The following is a 22413-nucleotide window of genomic DNA, read 5'->3' as shown; positions in this document are numbered from 1 at the left end:
GCTATATTTCTCACATTCGTCTGTCTCGTTTTGACTCAATCTTAAGTCTGAGCAAAGTCAAAGTGCGCTCTATAGATTTCAGCCTAAGTGATCGGTCCGATCCCAGGCACGTACCTCTAAATATTCGGAGCTATGGACGTTTTGAACAATTAAGTATCACAAGATTAAACAGTGAAGGAAAACATCGTGAGAATAGTTCTCTTGAGAGTTCTCCATAAAATTCTTAAAAAGGTGTGTGAAGTCTGCCAATCCGCAATTGGCCGGCATGGTAGACTATGGCGTAAATCTTTCTCATTCTGAAGAGAGACCGGTGCTTATTACGTTGTGTTCACTTGTCATCGATATACATATCAGTGTGACTTGTAGTGAGTAATTCATGCGCTAAAGGTAGAATAAATGTATATTGTAAGTGTTCCTTATTAAATTAAATTAAATCAATTATTAGTAAACCGATGATATTATGATATATATTGATGATCAAATGGAGATGTAGTCTAAGTATGAACTAGGTTAAACCTGGAAGGATTCTCGCAGTTTAAGTTAAACCCATAGGTAGATATATACCTAATCGGTTTCCATACGGAGCGCGAAATTGCCTGGCATTAATAATAAGCCACGGTAGAATCTCCCACCAGACAAGATCGGAGCCAATTTATCCGCTTTTACCCGCAACTTCGTCTGCTATATATCACTACCCATATTATACATGCGAAAATGTGTTCGTTTGTTGGTTTATTGGTTCATTGGTTTGTCCTTCAATCACATCGCAACGGAGCATCGAGTCGACGTGATTTTTTGCATGAATATAGTTTAAACCCTGGAGAGTGACATAGGCTACTTTTTATGCCGGAAAATCAAAGAGTTCCCACGGGATTTTTAAAAATCTAAATCTACGCGTACGAAGTCGCGGGCATCAGCTAGTACTAACATAATGTTTTAAATGCAAAAGTGTTATTGTTCTCTATCTATTACTTTTCACGACTCATCCGTTTAACCCATTTTGGTGCAGAGATAACTTACATCCCGGGGAAAGACATAGGCTACTAAATACTAAATTGAATATTCAAATCTTATATAAGTTAAATTATTTTGCAGCTAAATATTAACGCTTCGTAGTAACCTATTAAAAACAAATAAATACAAGAACACATAATATTATAGAATCAATAGATATAAATTTTCAGGCCAATGTAGAGCTGCAGTTATTAGTGACACCAATAAATTATTTATCAGCACTAAATTAAATAAACCGAAGTAAAGTTTTCACATAAAATTACGAATACAATAACGAATTACAAAATTATGACTGAAAAGTCAATTATAGCATATTTTATAAAATGCTAACGCTCGCGCTGTTTGTTACGGTCTTTATTAATAAACCGGTATTTTTTTAACAGTATTCAATTCTAAATTGCCGAGTTTTCCTGAGAGGAACGAAAATTAAGAACCTCTTGGAGCGGCCCATGAAAAATTAAGGCATACCACTTAGCAAGTAATCACGCTAGGGGGTGAAATGTAAATATAATTTACCATTTTTGCGCACCATCAAACGGGCCGATCGAAATCCTTGCGTACACTGCCACTGCACATGGTGTTATTTACAATCACAGAAAAAATTCGTCTCGCACTCAAAATTAATTACAAATCGAAATAATCACAATCACCGATTTATTTCTCCCGTTTTTGTATGAAACGAGCCTGATCGCGGCGTAGCGGGTTCGCGGCAACGGCTACGTAACTGCCGCTACGGCGCTACGAAGTCACCCGAGGGCGCACGAGTTTTCCCGACGATCGTTCGGGGTGCCGGGCGAAATTCGCTCAGTGTTTCATATTTTTATATCGGTTGGGACGGCGCGGAATTACGGAGTTTGCTCGGGTAGGTTTTTATAGCGTAACGGAACCGAGCGCGGCTGGCGCGTATTCTATTTGGGCGGTATTTTTTCGACTTGTGTGCCCGCCGCGAAATTTTTCATTGTTGGTATGGCCCCCGCTAGCAGGTGCTGTATTTATAATGCCCTGGTGAAAAAGTTTGCCTGTAATTCACGAAATAGGGTTATCTGTTTAAGTGCATTTTATTTGATCCTGAAGCTCTATTTTTTTAGATACAGGATGAGAAATTATCAACAAAATAGCAAGGATGCCGTCTGTTAAAAACTGTACATGAGAGTGGAGTAAAAAACGTTTATTTAAAAATGAGCCACACGTGTAACTATTATAATGTGTCAAAAATGAGTCCTCATACGCCATTTAAATTTGTGACAAATTTCATGTCAATTTTATTCCTTATTTCAAAGGTGAACCGTACTTTTGACATGACAGTTAAAAAGGCGCGTAAGGAGTCATTTTTTACGGAATATAAAACAGACGCACCAAAAGTAAGCACTCTCACTATCACGCCTCGTACTTCAGAGTAAAAAAAAATTGTTCAAACAAACTTTTACAAGTGCTTTTGAATCGTCAGAGTAATTTACCACTGGTTTGGAATACAGTTACTCCTACTTTCTACTATATTATAATAGCAGTAGCAATATTTATAATAGCAGTAAATTGACCTATTTATATTATTAATTATAGAGTTCAGTGGTTAATATCCTCCTGATATTTAAGGTTGGCTTACTTATTAATTAGCGCTCCAATGTACGGCCGTAAAACTCTTTGTTTGCAGGCGTATTGGGGCAACAAACACAATCAACGACCGCAATGACATCACCAAAGTATACGTTCTTACACATTGAGATACTTGTATAGAGAAGTAAACTTCATACATCAGACATCAAAAACTCTCTTAGTAACAGATACTCTGTAATGGAATACTCCATTTATAAAGAAGAGCAAAACTACTAAGTACTTACCAATGTGCTGATTGTATACAAACCTGTCTAACCTATGTAATAACCAGTCAAATTAAGCTCATATTGTTGGGCATTGTAAGCTTTATTCTTAAGCCATTAGATGAATCCCACGACTTCATCCGCAAAGATTTGAGTTCTTTTTTAAATTCTGTGGGAACTCTTTGATTTTCCGAGACAAAATTAGCCTAAACAGGCTAATTTTATCTCGGAAAACCTGGATCCTGCAATCTACTTATTTCTGTAACACATGACTTCATCTTAGTAGATTTAGGTTTTTTGAATTCCCGTGATTTCCCCCTTTTTGATTTAACTCTTTGGGTTTTTCGCCAACTCCCGTTTTCTCCAACAAAAAAAAAACAACGTCCCAACTATCGTTTTTCATTTCATGTTTCCAATTCCGAGTTTCTTGCTGGTTCTTCTCGGTAGGAAAAGCATTCCGAACTAGATGCAGATGCATTTAACGATTCAAAAGTTCTTGTAAAAGTTTATTTAAATAAAAATATTTCTATTCTATTCTATTGTATTGTTTGCCACGATTATTACTTTTTTTGACGCATTTATATTGTGCGTGCGTGTATTTTTCATCAATTAGCTAAATACGGAATTAGTGTTATTTATGTAAACAGTTCAACACGCACAGTAAAATAATTAACATGGTGATTGATTATTTTATTTATTGTATTAGGCACTCATAATGTAATTCATTTCTAATTTTTAAATAACATATTAAACTATTCCTACAATTAACGATGGAAGAAAATATCGTGAGGAAAACTTCATACCTAAGAGTTCCCGACAACTGATGTTCTGAAAGATGTGTGAAGCCTGCCAATCCGCATTTGGCACACATTTCGGAAGGATTTTCACCCCTTCTCCAAATTTCAAAAATTTCTCTCCAGCAAAGCCTTGGTGGGTCAGCTAGTCTATATATATATATAAAAGGAAAAGGTGATTGACTGACTGATCTATCAACGCACAGCTCAAACTACAGGACGAATCGGGCTGAAATTTGGCATGCAGATAGCTATTATGACGTAGGCATCCGCTAAGAAAGGATTTTTGAAAATTCAACCCCTAAGGGGGTGAAACAGGGGTTTGAAATTTGTGTAGTCCACGCGGACGAAGTCGCGAGCTTAAGCTAGTTAAACTATAAAACAGAAAACTCCGGAACACCTTGTTTGTAGTGGCATCATAATAGGCGGCCATTTTACTTTTATCGCTTGTAGCATATGCACGGATAAATAAAAAAGCTTTTAGGCCCGTCTTAACCTTAATCTGCTGGCAAACTGTGTTTAACTTTCACAATGGATGATGTTTGCATCTGCTTGCTTATGTAGATAACTGGCTTTTGCTCGTGACTTCGTTCGCGTACTTAATTATAATTTCTAACATCAAAGTCAAAGTCAAAGTCAAATGATTTATTCAAAATAGGTAATAAATTACTCGTATTGATGGTCTGGTATGGTGTTAGATTTGTAAGATATAGTGGTGAAAATTATTACGCAAACTAAAACTAAAGCTACGAGGGTTCCAAACGCGCCCAGGTCTTTTCTTTATTGCAAACACTTAAAAATAGAAACATCCTATAAAACGGATTTTGGCTTATAGAAATACTAGATAGAAAGAAGAAAGAAAACTAATTTATTCATCTTATGCCTAAGGTACAAACAAACTTAAAATTAATGGTTAGTAGATCGTAGTTAGTAGATAATAAGAAGTACTTAATAATTAATTAAATCTAAAATGAGTTCTTGCACCCACTTGGCACAAGATGAAATGGCCCCAGCTCAGCATTAATAGATAATGCCTGCAACTTCGTCCGCGTGGAAAATTCCATGGGAACTCTTTAATTTTCCGGGATCAAAAGTAGCCTATGTCCTTCCCCAGGATGCAAGCTATCTCTGTACCAAATTTCATCGAAATCGGTGAAACGGATGAGCCGTGAAAAGCTAACAGACGGACAGACAGACAGACACACTTTCGCATTTATAATATTAGTATGGATATGGACTTTATGGATATTGTTAGTATCCAAATTGCCCCTGCCGGGAATAGAACCTGGGACCTCCCACATATAAGACCATAACGCTTACCACTGCGCCAGGGAGGTCGTCATAATGTATCTTCATTTGATTAGCTAGTGTGATTACAATCACCCGCAATCAGTACCCATATTATAAATGAGAAAGTGTGTTTGTTTGTTGGTTTGTCCTTCAATCACGCAACGGAGCAACGGATCAACGTATTTTTTGGGTTGGTATAGTTAAAAACCTGGAGCGTGACATAGACTACTTTTTATCCCGGAAAATCAAAGAGTTCCCACGGGATTTTTAAAAACCTAAATCCACGCGTATGAAGTCGCGGCATCAGCTAGTTCCTAATAATTAAAAAGTCCGGGAAGTCTTATATTGCATGTACAAATGAAAATAGACAGATGTATGTACGAACCTTTTTACAGACTTGTAAAAGGCTCTATTTACTCTATATGAGAGCCGTCCGAGATTAGAAAAGTTGCCGGTTTGAACTTCAGTCGACTGTATTAGGTCAAACCTCATCCGGCACACTATTGTTGTACCAACTGATACAAACTGTTCAGTACCTTTTCTTTAGAGAAGCAAGAAAATATAATCGATACTTAATATTATAAATGCGAAAGTGTGTCTGTCCGTCTGGTCTGTCTGTCTGCTAGTTTTTCACGGTTCACCCGTTTTACCGATTTTGATGAAATTTGGTACATAGATAGTTTGCATCCCGGGGAAGGACATAGACTACTTTGATCCCGGAAAATCGAAGTGCTGCCGCGGGATTTTTTAAAATCTAAATCCACGCGTACGAAGTCGAAGGCATCATCTAGTATTATCTAAATCATGATGAAGTTAATCCACACTTCCATACAAATATTATAAATGCGAAAGTATGTCTGTCTATCATGTCTATTTTTCTGTCTGTCTGTCTGTCTATCTGTCTGTCTGCTAGCCTTTCACGGCCGGTCCATTCAACCGATTTTGACGTCGGTAATTTGGTACAGAGATAGCTTGCATCTCGTGGAAGGACATATGCTTTTTATCCCGGCAAATCAAAGAGTTCCCACGGGATAAATCCACACGGAAGAAGTCGCCGGCATCATCTAGGCACTTATCTATGAGCTCGATTGGTGAAGCCTTATGATTATGCTCTCATTTTTACGAAAGCTTGTTTTCTTAGCATGATTTTTTATTCCGTCCGACTATCTGTCTGTGTCTATATGTCACGGCTAGTGATAGAGTTTTGACATAGCATAAGTGGCATAAGTTGTCTTCATCATTATCATCATGATCAACCCTTCGCCGACTCACTATAGAGCACGGGTCTCCTCTCCAGAGTGAGAAGGGTTTTGGCCACATTCTACCACGCTGACCTTGTGCGGATTGGTAGACTTCACACACCTTTGAGAACATTATGGAGAACTCTCAGGCATGCACGTTTCCTCATGATGTTTTTCCTTCACCGTTAAAGGAAGTGATATTTAACTAAACAAAACGCACATAACTCCGAAAAGTTAGAGGTGTGTACCCGGGATCAAACCACCGACCTCCGATTAGTAGGCGGACGTCCTAACCGCTAGGCTATCACAGCTTTTGTAAGTTGTCTTACATGACAATAAATACATTTGATTTCATTCCAATGCGAGTAGAACATCATATTAAATAATTTATGAACCCTAAGCAACCATGTTCAGACAAAAAAATATGGCATCAAGCGAAAAACAGGAATTATAAATTTGCTGGGCAATAAAAATGAATGAATCAAATGTTTCCGTCGCTACGTCATTGTCAGACGCGTTCACAGTTTTACAGCGCCATAAAAAATTGCGTTCCATTCGTTTCTATGAATTGGGATTTGGGTGGTGTGAAGGAGGCGTAATGATTTAAATTGGGTTGTTTTCTCAAACTTTTTACATAAAGAAAAAACCGGCTATGTGCGAGTCAGAATCGCGCACCGAGGGTTCCATACTACAGTCGTATTTTTTCGTCATTTTTCACGTGAAATAACTATTATGCATAAAAGTAAATAAATATCTATTTAGAATGTACAGGTAAAGCCCTTTCATATGATATCCTACTTGGTAGGTATATTAATTAATCTTACGTTGAAGTTGGGTTCATGAACACATTTTAATTTTTTTTGTGATATAAAACCACAAATTAACGGTTTTCGGATTTCTTCCCTTACGTGTCTATAAGACCTGCCTATCTGCCAAATTTCATGATTCTATGTGAACAGGAAGTACCCTGTAGAGAGACACGACAGACAGACGGATAGACAGACAGACAGACAGACAACGAAGTGATCCTATAAGGGTTCCTTTTGAGGTTTGGAACCCTAAAAAAACTGTGCGAGTGCGTACTATGTTAGTGATTGTAGTACTTAGTTTCCTTTTAGTTGTTAATCCATGTCTGTCCGTATATCTATTTATCTGTCTGTCTATAATATGCGTTAGCCATTTTATTTTACATAGTTTATAAGTATATATTTATAAGTATAGTCATTGGTTGGTTACATTCAAACCTGGTCACGCAATTCGAATGAATGAGTAGGAACAGTGAAATGGGTTTCATTGTTTGCAGGTAAGTGCCATTTTTAGGGTTCCGTAGTAAACAAGGAACCCTTATAGTTTCGCCATGTCCGTCCGTCTGTCCGTCCGTCCTCGGTTAATCTCAGAGTCTATTAGTGTTAGAAATCTGTAATTTGGCATGGGCTTAAATATTAATCACGCCGACAAAGTGCTGAAATAAAATTTTGATAAATATTTTTTTAGGGTAGCTGCCCTACATGTAAATTGGGGATGGATTTTTTTTCTCGTCTACCCCCTAAAGTGGGGTATCGTTGAATAGGTCTTTTAAAAATACTGTGGGTGTGGGAACATAATTTTTCGATTTCTAGATCCGTTTGTAAAATATGCTGTTTTAAAGTGCTAATTTTTATGAGAGCCAAGTGTCTCCCCCCTCTATCAGCCAAATGGTAGTATATAGGAACGTAAAAAATTTCACAGCAGTAGTATATATAATCAATTACAAAGGAAAACTATAATGGCTAAGTACGGTTCACAGGTTAAGGAGTTATATCTGTTTTTCGAGGATTGTGACTACGGAACCCAACATTGCGCGTGGCCCGCCACGCACTTGGCCGGTTTTTCAAACTAAGGCTTAGTCACACAATAGAGTCGATCAGGCTACAGTTTAGATCCGGTAAAATATTTTTCTATATAAATCTATGGGGAGAATTTAAACCGAAGCACCGGTTTTTTTTATTCGACGCGACGCGACGGGGTAAAGCCCAAATAAGTGTTACGTGTTTGACCTGTATATATGTATGTGTGTTTCTAAGTTCACTCATAACTACTCAACGTCTCAACCGATTTTCGATAAATGTCGATTTTGTCTTGATGTCGCGAGTGTCACTGGGTTCATAAATTCTTAAAAAATCAAAACTGTATGCACTTTAAAGTGGGCTGTAAAGGATGCACTGCAAACGCAGTAAGGGTTTTTTCGAAAACTTTTAAATTACTTGTTTAAGAGCCCGCTTCATCGAAGCGACAACTCGTTGATGGGTGGGGCCTAAAATAGTGCTGTTTCTATAGATGACATTAACTTATAATTTATAAGTATGGCTAGCTCAATCAATCTGCATACGAAAGAATTTATATGACACATTATTTTCTCAATAATTTCGCCTCAACTAAATCCAAAGAAAAATATTGTATTAAAAAAGAAAAGAAGTTGAAAAACGCGAGGCAATAAAAGAAAATTCTCCCTCTATCTAGTTAAGCAAATAGATTCAAAGTTAAATTGTACGTGAAGCGGCGAAGAAACTTTTGTTTTTTAATTCGACTTCTCTAATAGGGACCGCTTGTAAACTAGAAAAGCTACAATATTTGTTTGTTTCGAACAACTTTCGGAAAATATTGCGGTATTTGTATAGGTAATAAAAAAGTGGTATACGACAACTATAGCTACATGCCATTACGGGCTTTATTCTTTGAGAAATAATCACGGAAATAGCTTGAAAACATCTCAATGTTACGGTAGGTAGTGTTTGTGACGTGCGAAGTTTGTTTAGTCTCAACAATATTGGATGTAGGCCATTATAGCGTATACATATAAAAATATATAGTTATTTCCATACTGAAGCATTTATGTAAGCCAAGGCCAGACTCGAGGCATATTTGCAATAATGTTCGCTGAAGGAACGGTTCGCTAATATTACGTTTAGAGCTAGATACCGCTACGCTACGGTTGGCAGTCAAGCCAGAATTATATTTACTAGTCTATCATCTAGACTTTTGTCTTAAATGCTCAAGTATTAGAGGCGCCGGGATAATCTAACCCGTAGGTAGATAATTGGTAGTGTGTGGCACAGCTTTCGAATACAAAAGTATTTCTCTTCTTTCTTCTTCTTCCTTTCTTTCTTTAATTACTCAAGTTACTTCATAAATCAGAAATCTACATAAACTTTTGTACAATTTAGGGCGATTTCATAAGGGATCTTCTTATGTATCGATTAGATACGAAATGACAACATAGATAGGGTCTATTTTCAGAGAAATTCCTATAGGATACCATGCCATACTATTATAACTGGCTGTTAATTAGAGAGTGAGAGAATTCATACTAATATTATTATTACAAATGCGAAAGTGTATCTATCTATCTTCAGTCTGTTAACATTTCGTGGCTAATCCCTTTGACTTATTTTGACGAAAGATACAGGGTTAACTTGTATCGTGCGGACGAACAAAAGCTACTTTTTATCCCGATTTAAAGAGTTCTCTCGAGATATTCAAAAACCTAAATCCATGTGGACTAAATCGCAGGAATTCCTAGTTAACTACAAAACAGCACTGTGGGGTGTTTAGACATAAACTGGTTAAGTTGGTACATAGTGTTACGCGTAACCACAAGCGCAAACAAAATGCGAGCAAGGTAACTCGTCTAGTGTGAACCCAGTTTGTTTTATTACTTTTCGCGCAGGCTTTCGCGAGATAAAATATTTATAGGTATAATAACCTAAATTCTCACAGTCTCTTTTAAAGAGAGTAGCTCACGTCTATCAGTGTCTATAGAACGAAAATAGATTTTGTTTTTGCGGATAATGTTCCTAAGTAGGTACCTACCTAAGCTTGTTGTTTCTTGTAATAAAGGTTCATAATAAATATACTTAATATTCTAATGCTCAAAGCCTGAAATCCAGCTCGATATTTGAATCCTTGTTTCCTATGGTAGGTAGTATGAATATAATTATAGTGGAAAAAGTTTCTTATTTTACAATTTCAATCGTAATATTTGAAATTTCTTCAAGTCGCAAGTCAGTTTTAGTAGCCCCTTCCATTAATCATCCATACTAATATTATAAACTAGCTGATACACCCGGCTTCGCTTGGGTGGAATCTGATACACTCGTAAGTATACAGGGTGTAACCAGAACGCTGGCAAACACAAAGACGGGTGATAGAACTGATGATTACTGATAAGTATACCACAAAAAAATACGCGAAAAAAAAAGATAAAAATCCTATAATTTTGTAAAAGTTTACGATATATTGCAACTAAAACATTTGACTGATGCTAGAGGTCAACGAACGTTGCGTAAATAGGCCACTCAGAGTCAATGCCACGTCGTAGGCGAGGTATTGACCCGAGTTTTGCTAGAGGTCAACGAACGTTGCGTAAATAGGCCACTCAGAGTCAATGCCACGTCGTAGGCGAGGTATTGACCCGAGTTTTGCACGCCGCCAACATTGCGGATTTGAAAAATATTAAATCACTAAAACTACAAAATGGTTATTGGTATTGGATTGTGTTTAGGTAGTATAACAATAACGCTAAGTTTTTGCTAGCGTTCTGGTTACACCCTGTATATGATACTAATATGTCCTATCTATGTTTGTTATACATGACAGTTTGTTCCGGCGCTTCTTTTGCTTGTTCTCAGGTGGAAGAAGCGCCGGAATAACCAGCTCTTAGTTCTAAGATGTGATGTGTGGCGCAGTTTTGTAAATAAACGTCTTTTCTTTCTTTCTATGCTACTTCCGGATACAGATACCAATATAGAAAGCAAGACCGTGGCTGACCTATGTCCAGCTGTGGACGTGTATCGGTTAACAATGATGACGATGATGATGATTATGAGGACAACGAATAGGGTCTTTTAAATACAGGAAAAGATTTTTCACCTTTTTTACTTAAACAGCAGCAAAGAATTTATCGTGAGGTCAAAACAATGGCTTCGTAAAACCGCTCTCTTGTCCAAGTGAATGTAATAAAAGTCCGCCGGCCATTTTGTCGATGCGCAATGACCTGAAAAAGCAAATGGCGGCCGCGAAGTTTTTTCAACAGCTCCGATATTACGTCTGATTCAATGCGTGCCAAAAGGTTCGAGCAGAAGGGAAACGTAGATAATTAAACTTTATAATTTTTTGTTCCGTGCTAAAAGCCGTGATAGCCTAATGGTTAAACATCCACGTTCGGCTCCTATTAGGGAGATCGGGAGTTCGATCCCGGGCATACATGGTTAGGTAGGTTTCAAGCAATTAACTTGCTTTAACGGTCGAGGAAAAACGAGGAAACCTGCATACCCGAGAATTCTCCATAATGTACTCAAAGATGTGTGAAGTCTCCCAATCCACACTTGGCCAGCGTGGTAGACTATGGCCAAAATATTTTCATTCTGAGAGAAGATGCATCCTCAGTGGAGAGCCGGCGACGGGTTGATAATGATGATGATTTTTTATTCAGAATACTTTACTTACTAGGAATAAAGTTCACTTAGATATAACCGAATATTGAAAACTAGCTGATGCCCGCGACTTCTGCTGACGTCCGCGTGGATTTAGGTTTTTAAAATCCCGTATAGTACTTATTTTAATTAGTAGATGTGATAACACTGTATGGACCATAAACTTCTCATTAAATGAACATTTTTCTTTAAAAGAAAATTAAACCTGACTTTCTGTTGTTAATTAAGGTGACGCTTTTAAAATAAGCTATACTATAAGTTCCTACAGTACAAGTAAGTCTAAAGTTAAACATAAAATTACACCATAATTAAGGTTTCTGAGTAAAGCCAGTCTTAATGAGGGCTTTAGAAAGACTCGGTTTTGTAGGGCTGTCGACTGCTACAGTATTTAGACTAATACCCATCTGAAACATAAAAATTCATGGTTGTTTGCCCGTCTGTCTGTTAATCAATTTACTGAACCAAACCTCTTTGGACCCCCAAATAGAGGTCTAAGTCATAATTACTAGACTGTCATTGCTTTTTAGCTTATTTTAAATCAATAAAGAAGTTCACTTCAAGAAACAAATACGAAGAAAATGGGTATTCCCTAAGTTATAACACTCATTTAGCAAATTCAAAACCTATAAATCCCAGCAACGAAGCTGGTGATTCCCGAATAACCCCATACATCTAGTTTCCTCGTCTCACGTTTATATGCCCAGACGCACATTAAATCACGAACCAGCATAACCGCACCGAGCTCTGCAACTCGTAACCCGTTCTTCACATTCAATGTATTATTGTTATTGCCTTTGTTCTACTACTTATAGTAGGCATACTAGTTTGTGCCCCTGATTTTGTTGTCCTATTTATGCCTAGTATACTTATTAGTATACTATAGTAGATTATGCCTATTTTATCTACGTGGATTTAGGTTTTAAAAATCCCGTGGAAAATCTTTGATTTTCTTGAATGAGGAACACTCTTCAGGATTTTAAACTATAGGTTAGGTTAGGTTGCGACGTGATTGAAGGATAAATCAACAAATGTATTAGCCAACAAACAAACACTATAATTTTATAGTGATACTAGATGATGCCTGCGACTTCCACATTGTTAGTTTTGGTTTTTTTAAAGTCCCACGAGAAATCTTTTATTTTTCGGGATAAAAAGTAGCCTTTAGGTATCCATTTTCTAATAAAAATCTTTTAAAATACAATTCATCCCCAAAGCTTACTAACAATAATATTAAACCCATATTTATTTTATCTTCTGTTGCAATCCCCATTATCGAAATATATAAAACGAAAAGGTGACTGACTGACTGAGTGACTACTGGACGCATCGGGCTAAAATTTGGCATGCAGATAGCTATAATGACGTAAACATCCGCTAAGAAAGGATTTTTGAAAATTCAATCCCCAAGGGACAAATAGGGGTTTTAAATTTGTGTAGTCCACGCGGACAAAGTCGTGAGCATAAGCTAGTTTTATATACTAGGAATAAAATTATATTTATATTATATAGAATCTGAATATTAAATTTAAAATAAACAATCCGTGCATCACGAGTAAGCCACGAGAAAACTCAAACACATTTATATTACTAACTGGAACACCCATAAAGGGAATAAAGAGTATAAAAACTCATATATTTTGCATGCCAGGGGTCACAAAAACAAACGCCATTAGAAGCTTATATAATATAAAATATTTTTAATTGAATCATATTCATGCTAATATTATGAATGTGAAAGTGTATCAGTATGTTTGTTACCTCTTCAATGTATTTTTACGTTTGGTACAGAGATAGCTTGCATTCTATGGACATAAATGAAAACTTACGAATATTTACACCGTCAAACTTTCATACTTGAGCCGTAAATTAAATTCTAACGTGTGTTTAAACTGCAGTTATGAGTATGAATTAACCATAGTATAAATCACACGAAGCTAAAACTTATCATTTTGTAATGGCGCTATCAATTCTCAAGCTGCAAAGTGGCTCATAGATCTTACTTTTATAAAACGTATTTATTTTTTTGACATAATATCATAAATAAGCTCTGTTAGTGTGTGTGCAAAAACTACTGAACGGATTTGGCTGAAATTTGGAATGGAGATAGATTAACACATAGATTAACGCTACTTTTGATCCCGGAAAATGAAAGAGTTCCCACGGGACTTTGAAATATCTAAATCCACGCGGATGAAGTCGCGGGCGGGCTAGTAATATATAATATTTACACATTTCCTTGTACTTACTGCAGTAACGGCTATGTTAATCACAGAAAGCTTATAGTTTTATAATGACGCTATCAATTCTCAACCTGCAAAGAGTCTCATATGTCTCGCTTTTATATAAAAGGTGCCGAAACGCACTCTAAGTCACGATATTTTTGTTTTGAACACCATAAAAACCGTGTTATATTAATTTAAATACCATAAAAAGTTCACGGTCCAGCAAAGTAATACTGATTAAAGAATGGACAGGTAGAGAAATACTTTGAGGACAATATATTACTTACACAACACTAAGTAATTCAAATCACCATATTTCATAGAGTATACACAATACTTTGTATCATAACAATAACAGCTATGATTATAATTTTATAATGACTATCAATTCTCAACCTGCAAAGAGTCTCATACGTCTCGCTTTTATATACAAGGTGCCCAAACGCACTCTAAATCACGTCCCAGTACAACCGCATGAAACTCCACAACTCGCGGCCCATTTACATCGAACGTAATATTCTCTTTGTTGCCAAATCAAGCCGTAAATATACCTACGCCACTAGCACTACTTATAACTTATTCTTCCAAACCAAACTGGGAAGTGTGACAGAGTATAATTATAGAAACAAAATATAACTGATGACAAAAGAATTATTTAACACTTGTCCTCGTCATTAAAGTGACGTATCTGTAATATTTTAATTTTTGAACACCATAAAAATCATGTTATATTTAATTTAAATACCATAAAAAAGTTCACAGTCCAGTAAACTAATAATGTTTGACAAATAAATGGGTAGATAAATTTATTGAAGACATACGCACCTCTATTATTTCAAAGCAGCATATTATTCGTAAAATATACACAACAATACTTTGTATTATAACAGTAACAGCTTTGAATAAGTGTTAATTACAGCAAGCTTATAATTTTATAATGACGCTATCAATTCTCAACCTGCAAAGAGTCTCATACATCTCGCTTTTATAATAAAAGGTGCCCAAACGCACTCTAAATCACGTCCCAGTACAACCGCACGAAACTCCGCAACTCGCGGCCCATTTACATCGAACGTAATATTCTCTTTGTTGCCAAATCACGCCGTAAATATACGCCACTAGCACTCTATTCCAGCAATTACGCGGTTATTTAAAATTTCTTTAACGGTGACGCTTTCTGAATAAATATTATTGTGAAACTCTTGAAATTCAGTTCATATTTCATTGTTACACGTGATGTTTATGTAAGTTCATGAACTCTTTCTTAAAATGAATGTACGCTCGAATAGTTTGTAAAAAAATGCGAAATTTAGAACGATATTTTATGTGTAATGCTTCGGAAAATTGTAATAACTATTTATTATTGTTTGACCATAAATTGTCATGATGTTCTTTGAAGAAATTATTGTGAACTAGATGATGCCCGCGACTTCGTCTGCGTGGATTGAGGTTTCTAAAAATCCCGTGGGAACTCTTTGATTTCCCGGAATAAGTACCAAATTTTATCAAAATCGGTTAAACTGTTGGGCCGTGAAAAGCTAGCAGACAGACACACTTTCGCATTTTTTATTTTTCATTTTCATTTATAATATTAGTATGGATAGGTATTTTGACCATTTTGATAGAGAACCTAATGACTCATTAAATCTCGTACAGTAAAAAAAAGGAAAAATTGCCTCCTTTACTAAATCTACTTATTATTAAATATCTACTACTAAACCTACAATTAAATAAAGGGTAGCAAATATTATAATTGTAATTTAGGCATGTAGATAAATGAAAATAGTATTGTCTTACTTTTAGCTATACGAAAATAATAATAATGTCAGTTTAACCAACCACCTTGGCCACATATTTCGACTACTACTCATCCTCTTAACGGAACTGGGTGAATAGTTAATAGTTTCTCAAACAGCTAGGTTAACATGTACCCGCCCATCTTGTGGTCACAGCGTCCACTACAAACTGCGTAATAAGGAGTTGTAAGCCGACAATTAAGCCACCAACCCGCAAGAACTCGACGAATTAACGGAACACTTGTTCGTGTAATTAGTAACACGTTAGCCCTATTCAGTCTCAAGATTTTCCTCATAAAACGTACAGTATTAAGCTTAATTTTTAATTCAGTCGCGGTTACAAAAATTTTCTACTAATTTTTTGTCTAGACCACAGACGCCATATAGACGCCATAATATCACTACGTCCACTGTTGGCACCACGTCCACTGTTGGACATAGGCCTTACTTGAAGAGCACCACCACACCCAGTCATCAGCCTTCCTCATCCAGCCACTTCCCGCCAGCTTTTGTATATCGTCGGTTCATCGTGCTGGAGGGCGTCCCACACTACCCTTTGTTATACGAGGTCTCCACTCAAGAACTTTCCGGCTCCAACGGCCGTCGCCTCTACGACAGGCGTGACCTGCCCACTGCCACTTCAGTCCGGGCTATGTCAGTCTTGGCCATGTCAGTGAGCTTGGTTCTCCTGCGGATCTCCTCATTTCAGATCTTATCCTGCAAGGAACCTCGTAACAAATATAGTCCTCTCCATAGCTCACTTACCGACTTTGACTTTATGGACAAAGCCGTTTGGAATATCAGCTGTAATAGATAAATTAATAATTGTTCGAGATTGTATTGCCGCAAGTGGGTATATCTTAAGTCCTTTTGTTTAGTGTAGAAAAACACATACTCCAGGCATCTGTACGGGACACTGGCAGTCAGCAGAGAGCGTCCGTTACCGTACATCATGTGGTCACGCGCCGTCACACATTGCGAGGATAAATCCTGTTTTAGCACCCCGCAACGATCGCATATAACGTGTTTGTTTCAGACAAAAGTGTGACAGCGCACGTATTTTATAGTTTACGTTTTTGGCTTTGGTTTGTATGTAGCTTTTTAGAATAACATTGTACAGACTTACGTGAAACGTATCTCAACCAAATTCATCATTTTCAACCCATAGACGGCGTTAACAAAAAATCAAATACCAATTTTTTTTAATTGGGTAGGTATCATTGTACACTTTTTGATTGTAAAATTGTGAAAATTGTACGATAATAATGTAATATCTTAAAACGAAAGCTACGAGGGTTCCAACCGCGCCCAGGTCTGAGAAGAGCCCACAACAAACTCAGCCCAGTATTATTTTTAGTATCACCACATCATCATTTAAATATTTCTGATTAGACAGAGAGAGTTACCCTTCTCATTCTGAGAGAAGATGCATCCTCAGTAGAGAGCCGGCCATGGGTTGATAATGATGATGATTTTTTATTCAGAATACTTTACTTACTAGGAATAAAGTTCACTTAGATATAACCGAATATTGAAAACTAGCTGATGCCCGCGACTTCGTCCGCGTGGAGTTAAGTTTTTAAAAATCCCGTGGGAACTCTTTGATTTCCCGGGATAAAAAGTAGCCTATGTCACTTTTCAGGTCTTTATCTATACCCATGCAATAAATCACGTCAATCCGTTGCAACGTTGCGACGTGATTGAAGGACAAACCAACAAACCAACTAACTAACAAACAAACACACTTTCGCATTTATAATAAGGGTACCTACTGATTATATTTATTCGTTCGATCATCAAATGACAGTTGATAGATGTTCGGTCGAGGAATGATATCGAACAAACGAAAGCATTTCTTGGCATTGCTGTTATCAGATTAAAGATAAAATGTATTCGAAGTTGATGTCGGAAAACCCGTTATTTATTGAGCTTGGTGATTTCAAAAATATCGCATTATAAATATCTAAATATCTAATACGCCCCCGACTTTGATTTCCCTACGGAACTCTTTGATTTTCCAGGACGAAAAGTAACTTATGTCCGTTTTCGAGTTGAATTTTAGACTCTTTCATTTGATATCTCAATCGATACGATATCCAAAAAATTTTTTAGGGACTCCACTTTTTTAGATGTAACATCTGTCACACTGATTGTGTTCGTATAAATTAGTAGCATATGTCACCCGGATCTAAATAACGAATTGATTGACACCTCATTCATCAAAATCGACTCAGTAGATTAGGTGGTACTGTGGAACACACATATATACAAACATACATACATACATACATACTTACATACATAGACTGCTAAAATCATAGCTCGGTGACTCCACAGGAGCAAGGGCAGCTAATAATTTCTTAGGTTAAAATAAAATTCCAAAAGAGTTAAAAATGAGGTATTTCATACGTGTAATGTGAGCGTAATGTTGTTATGAATAAATGGCCGCCCAGATACCTCGTAATATACTTTAATGTTTCAAATTTATGGCCGAAATTGAAAGTCATGTGCGCAACGTAAATTAACTTTAAAATTTTCGTTCGCTTCTATAAAAAAGTGACTTATTTTTTGTTCAAAATACTAAAGCTATTTAGTAAAATAAATATATTCCAAACTGAAGTTGTACGTACCTACATTTCATCAATACCCTTATTATAAATGCGAAAGTGTGTTTATTTGTTCGTTTGTTGGTTTGTTGGTGTGTCCTTCAATCACGTCGCAACGGAGCAACGGATTAACATAATTTTTTGCATGGGTACAGCTAAAGACCTGGAGAGTGACAAAGGTTACTTTTCATCCCGCAAAATGAAAGAGTTCCTACGGGATTTTAGAAAACCTAAATCCATGCAGACGAAGTCGCGGGCATCAGCTAGTTTACCATAAATATGTTTCTATACTTACCTACTATAAATGATACCCGCGAATTCGCCTGCGTGGATTTAGACTTTAACAATCTGCTGAGAATTTTATGATTTTTCGGGATAAAACTAAAGTCTGTTTCTGGGGATGCAAGCTATCTCTATGGCATCGAATATAATATTTGATAGATTTGTCTAAAGTCTAAAGGCAGATTTAGATCAAACGAGCAAAATGTTCACTCTATGTCCACTCTGTCATATTTTCTTTGGGATAAACAGAGGCCAAGCAATCCTGGATCTCTGTTTTTCCAAAAAGAGAAGAGATAGAGCAAGCATTTGCTAGTTTAGTCTAAATTCCCTTAAAAAGATATGATAAAGCGACTGCTAAGAGGTAGAAATTGGTTAATTGTGGATGTCCATAAAATACACTCTCCAGCTGTTGTCTCCAGCTGTGAACATTCTGGTTCTCTGGTTTAAGACTCATTCGATCCCCAAATCCTATTACAAAACCCCGAGTTTTAGGTCACACTTCAACACCTACACCGCTAGAAAATTTGCATATCTTGAGAGAAAATTCCGAGATAGGTACGTGTAGTGTAACTTGTATCAGATACATATTTAACTTTCAGGTCACGAGTCACCTTTACGTTCCGCGATCTCATGTAAATGAGAGTGTCGTTGTTTCGACTTTTCCAACTCATTTGTTCGAACCATAGAGTAGGATATAAGCGTCATGTAATCGATGGTGAGTATGTTATGTTCGAACCTTGGTTTGTAGAAATCCCTAACAGACGCTTGAATTTTGTCCAGCAGTACCTAAACGTCTTGCCGGATGAAACGATAACGACGATATTTTGGCTATTTTCCGACCTTTCCCAAATTCTTTTACAAATTCCTGAGTTTAGGTCACATTAATTCAACACCTAAATCTATCTGACTTTACACAGTTTGCATATTATCTTGAGAAAAAATTCCGAGATTGGTACGTGTAGTGCAGTGGCGTGCAGGTCATAGAGGCATAAATGCACTGCTTACCCCAGTTGTAATAGCTCAATGCAAATTTTACATTATGACCTGCCAGTAAACAGGTTCCTACCTAACTAATGCCTACCCTGGCTTCAAACCCTGTGCACGCCACTGGTGTAGTGTAACTTGTATCAGATACATATTTAGCTTGCAGGTCACGAGTCACCTTTACGTTCCGCGATCTTATGTAAATGAGAGTGTCGTTGTTTCGACTTTTCCAACTCATTTGTTCGAACCATAGAGTAGGATGTAAGTATATTATCTTCGAACCTTGGTTTGTGGAAATCCCTACAAGACACTTGAATTTTGTCCAGCAGTAAACGTCACAAGTACGATACTTGACTAGTTTTTATACTCATTCGATTCCCAAATTTTATTACATTTCAAAACCTACGCCTGACTTTAGACAATTTGCATATCTTGAGAGAAAATTCCGAGATAGGTAGGTGTAGTGTAACTTGTAGATACATACAGGGTGTAACCAGAACGATAGCAAAAACTTAGCGTTATTGTTGTACTACCTAAACACAATCCCATACCAATAACCATTTGCCTCATTTTGTAGTTTTAGTGATTTAATATTTTTCAAACCCGCAATGTATAGCGTGCAAAACTCGGGTCAATGCCCCGCTTACGACGCGACATTGACTCCGAGTGACCTACTAACGTAACATTCGTTGACCTCTGGCGTCAGTATTTGCAATATATCGAAATATTTACAAAATAGTAGGATTTTTTAATTTATTTTTTCGCGGTTTTTTTATGCTATCATATCAGTAGTCATGAGTACTATCACTTGTCTTCGTTTTTGCCAGCGTTCTGGTTACAACCTGTATTTAGCTTTCAAGTCACGAGTCACCTTTACGTTCCGCGATCTCATGTAAATGAGAGTGTCGTTGTTTCGACTTTTCCGAGTCATTTGTTCTCGGTTACCTTTTGTGGGAAGCCAGCTGCCGATGGGGAAGTAAATGGGCGTGAGAAGGATCCAAAGTACGGTAGGTCGAAATTCATGTGCAATCAATATACCTTCAATCGATTGATTATTGAATGAACACTAGCTTATGCCTGCGATTTCGTCCTCGTGGATTTCACTAATTTCAAACCCCTATTTTACCCCCCAAGGAGTTGAATTTTCAAAAATCCTTTCATAGTGGATATGTACGTCATAATAGCTAACTATCCGTCCAGTAGATTGAGTTGTGCGTTGATGGATCAGTTCTACTACGGTTCTCCTACGGATCTCCTCATTTTTGATTTGAATATCCAAGCAATAGCTCTCTCTATCACCCGCAGAGTGACTCTGAACTTTCGTATAAGGCCCTTAGTTAGCGTTTTCTGGTAGTGGCATGTTTTCTACCGCGCCCGTACTGTACAATGCACAGCCCCTAAAATAGTTAGAAACACGTAGACGTCAAAACTGCAGTCTCGAAGCGTTGAGCTCGGTTACAGAATGAAATGTGTTCATCCACGTAACCCCAGCACTGTTTGTCGTCTCTACACACGGACATACTAACACCAGGATCGTGCACTTTGCACTTACTGTCTAAAGTCAGTGTTCCACACAAAGCTAAGCTAGGCTCTTTTTCTACTCACGCTCATCGTCGGTGTCGCATGTCAATAATATTAGGTAATTCATTTCAGTGTGAAACGTTCCCTAATGAGTACCACTTGAATACACCCAGTCCTCAGCCTTCCTCATCTAACCACTTCCCACCAGCCTCTTTATATCGTCGGTCCATCGTGCTGGTGGAGGGCACCCTACCAAAAGCTTGCTTATACCCGGTCTCCACTGTAGGACTTTTCGGCTACAACGGCCATCGTCCCTACGACAACCATAACTTAAGTATTCTGTGGTAGAACCTTCATAGACTACGCCTATGTTGTAATATGCACAGTTCGTAAGTCAGAAACACGTAGACGTCAAAGTCTCAAAGCGTGGAGCTCGGTTACAGAATGAAATGTGTTCATCCACGTAACCCCGGCACTGTTTGTCGTCTCTACACACGGACATACTAACACCAGGATCGTGTGAGTTAGGCTACGATGTACAGAGGTAAAAGAGCGATAATCACGTTTTCTTTTTGTCACGTTTATATTTTATATTTGCTACAAATATCAAGCCATATTTACAATAATATAACCAATATAATAGTATACCAAATATAACCAACCAAACAATAATATACCCAAGCTATAATACGTATATCTATTATCGCATTTGGTAGAACGATGACCTTATTCCTGCCACCTTGCCACATCCGATTGGTATACATAACGTGAATTGTGTTCCAAACGGCTTAGATTCCCAGCGGTTGCCTTTGCAATTTAAAATTTTCATCTAAGTAAACGTTCGCACAATAACACCAAAAACCGTTTAAAATAAAGTAGGATAGTGCTGGCTTCCCATAGCACAGGAAATCCTAGTTTTAGCTTTAGGCCTAAGGGCCAGGAACTTTGCACTGCTACTACCATGGTTAATTTAGTGTTTACCTTGTTTTTTATCAAATAAAGATTATTATTATTATAGTTGAGTAATTTCGCGAAATCTTCCTCGACCAAGCATTTCTGTTTATCAAAACGTAGCTCCTTACGATTGGTGTGATGTGATTAGTCTCTCAAAAAGTATTAAATAAATAAAAATATAAAAAAAATGTTTTTATTTCGACCAACAAGGATCATATTGGTGTTAGTAATTACACGAAACTTAAATCTAATTGTTAGTAATTATTAATATTAGTGTTAGTAATTACACGAAACTTAAACCTATTTGTTAGTAAAAAAATCTACAAGTATTTAAATTAGGACAGGATCGATTTGCCAGCACGTGAATCCTACAACAGTGATTCAAGTACAGGCAGTCGGTCCTGTCAGAAAATACCTTCAG

General features: G+C 37.1%; 1 protein-coding gene across 1 annotated transcript in view; it reads right to left on the bottom strand.

The window, feature by feature from the left end:
- Positions 1 to 1725, bottom strand: part of LOC117991784 (zwei Ig domain protein zig-8-like) — a 282813-nt gene extending 281088 nt beyond the window's left edge. Inside the window, exon 1 of the mRNA XM_034979391.2 lies at positions 1531 to 1725. Within this exon, the coding sequence (XP_034835282.1) occupies positions 1531 to 1533 (3 nt within the window). The 5' untranslated portion in view covers positions 1534 to 1725. The remainder of the gene's footprint in view (positions 1 to 1530) is intronic.
- Positions 1726 to 22413: the final 20688 nt, after the last annotated feature.

This window comes from Maniola hyperantus, chromosome 20, assembly GCF_902806685.2.
Source record: "Maniola hyperantus chromosome 20, iAphHyp1.2, whole genome shotgun sequence".
Lineage (NCBI taxonomy): Eukaryota > Metazoa > Arthropoda > Insecta > Lepidoptera > Nymphalidae > Maniola > Maniola hyperantus.
Note: the sequence above shows the minus strand (reverse complement) of the source record. Positions and strands in the feature narration are given on the sequence as shown.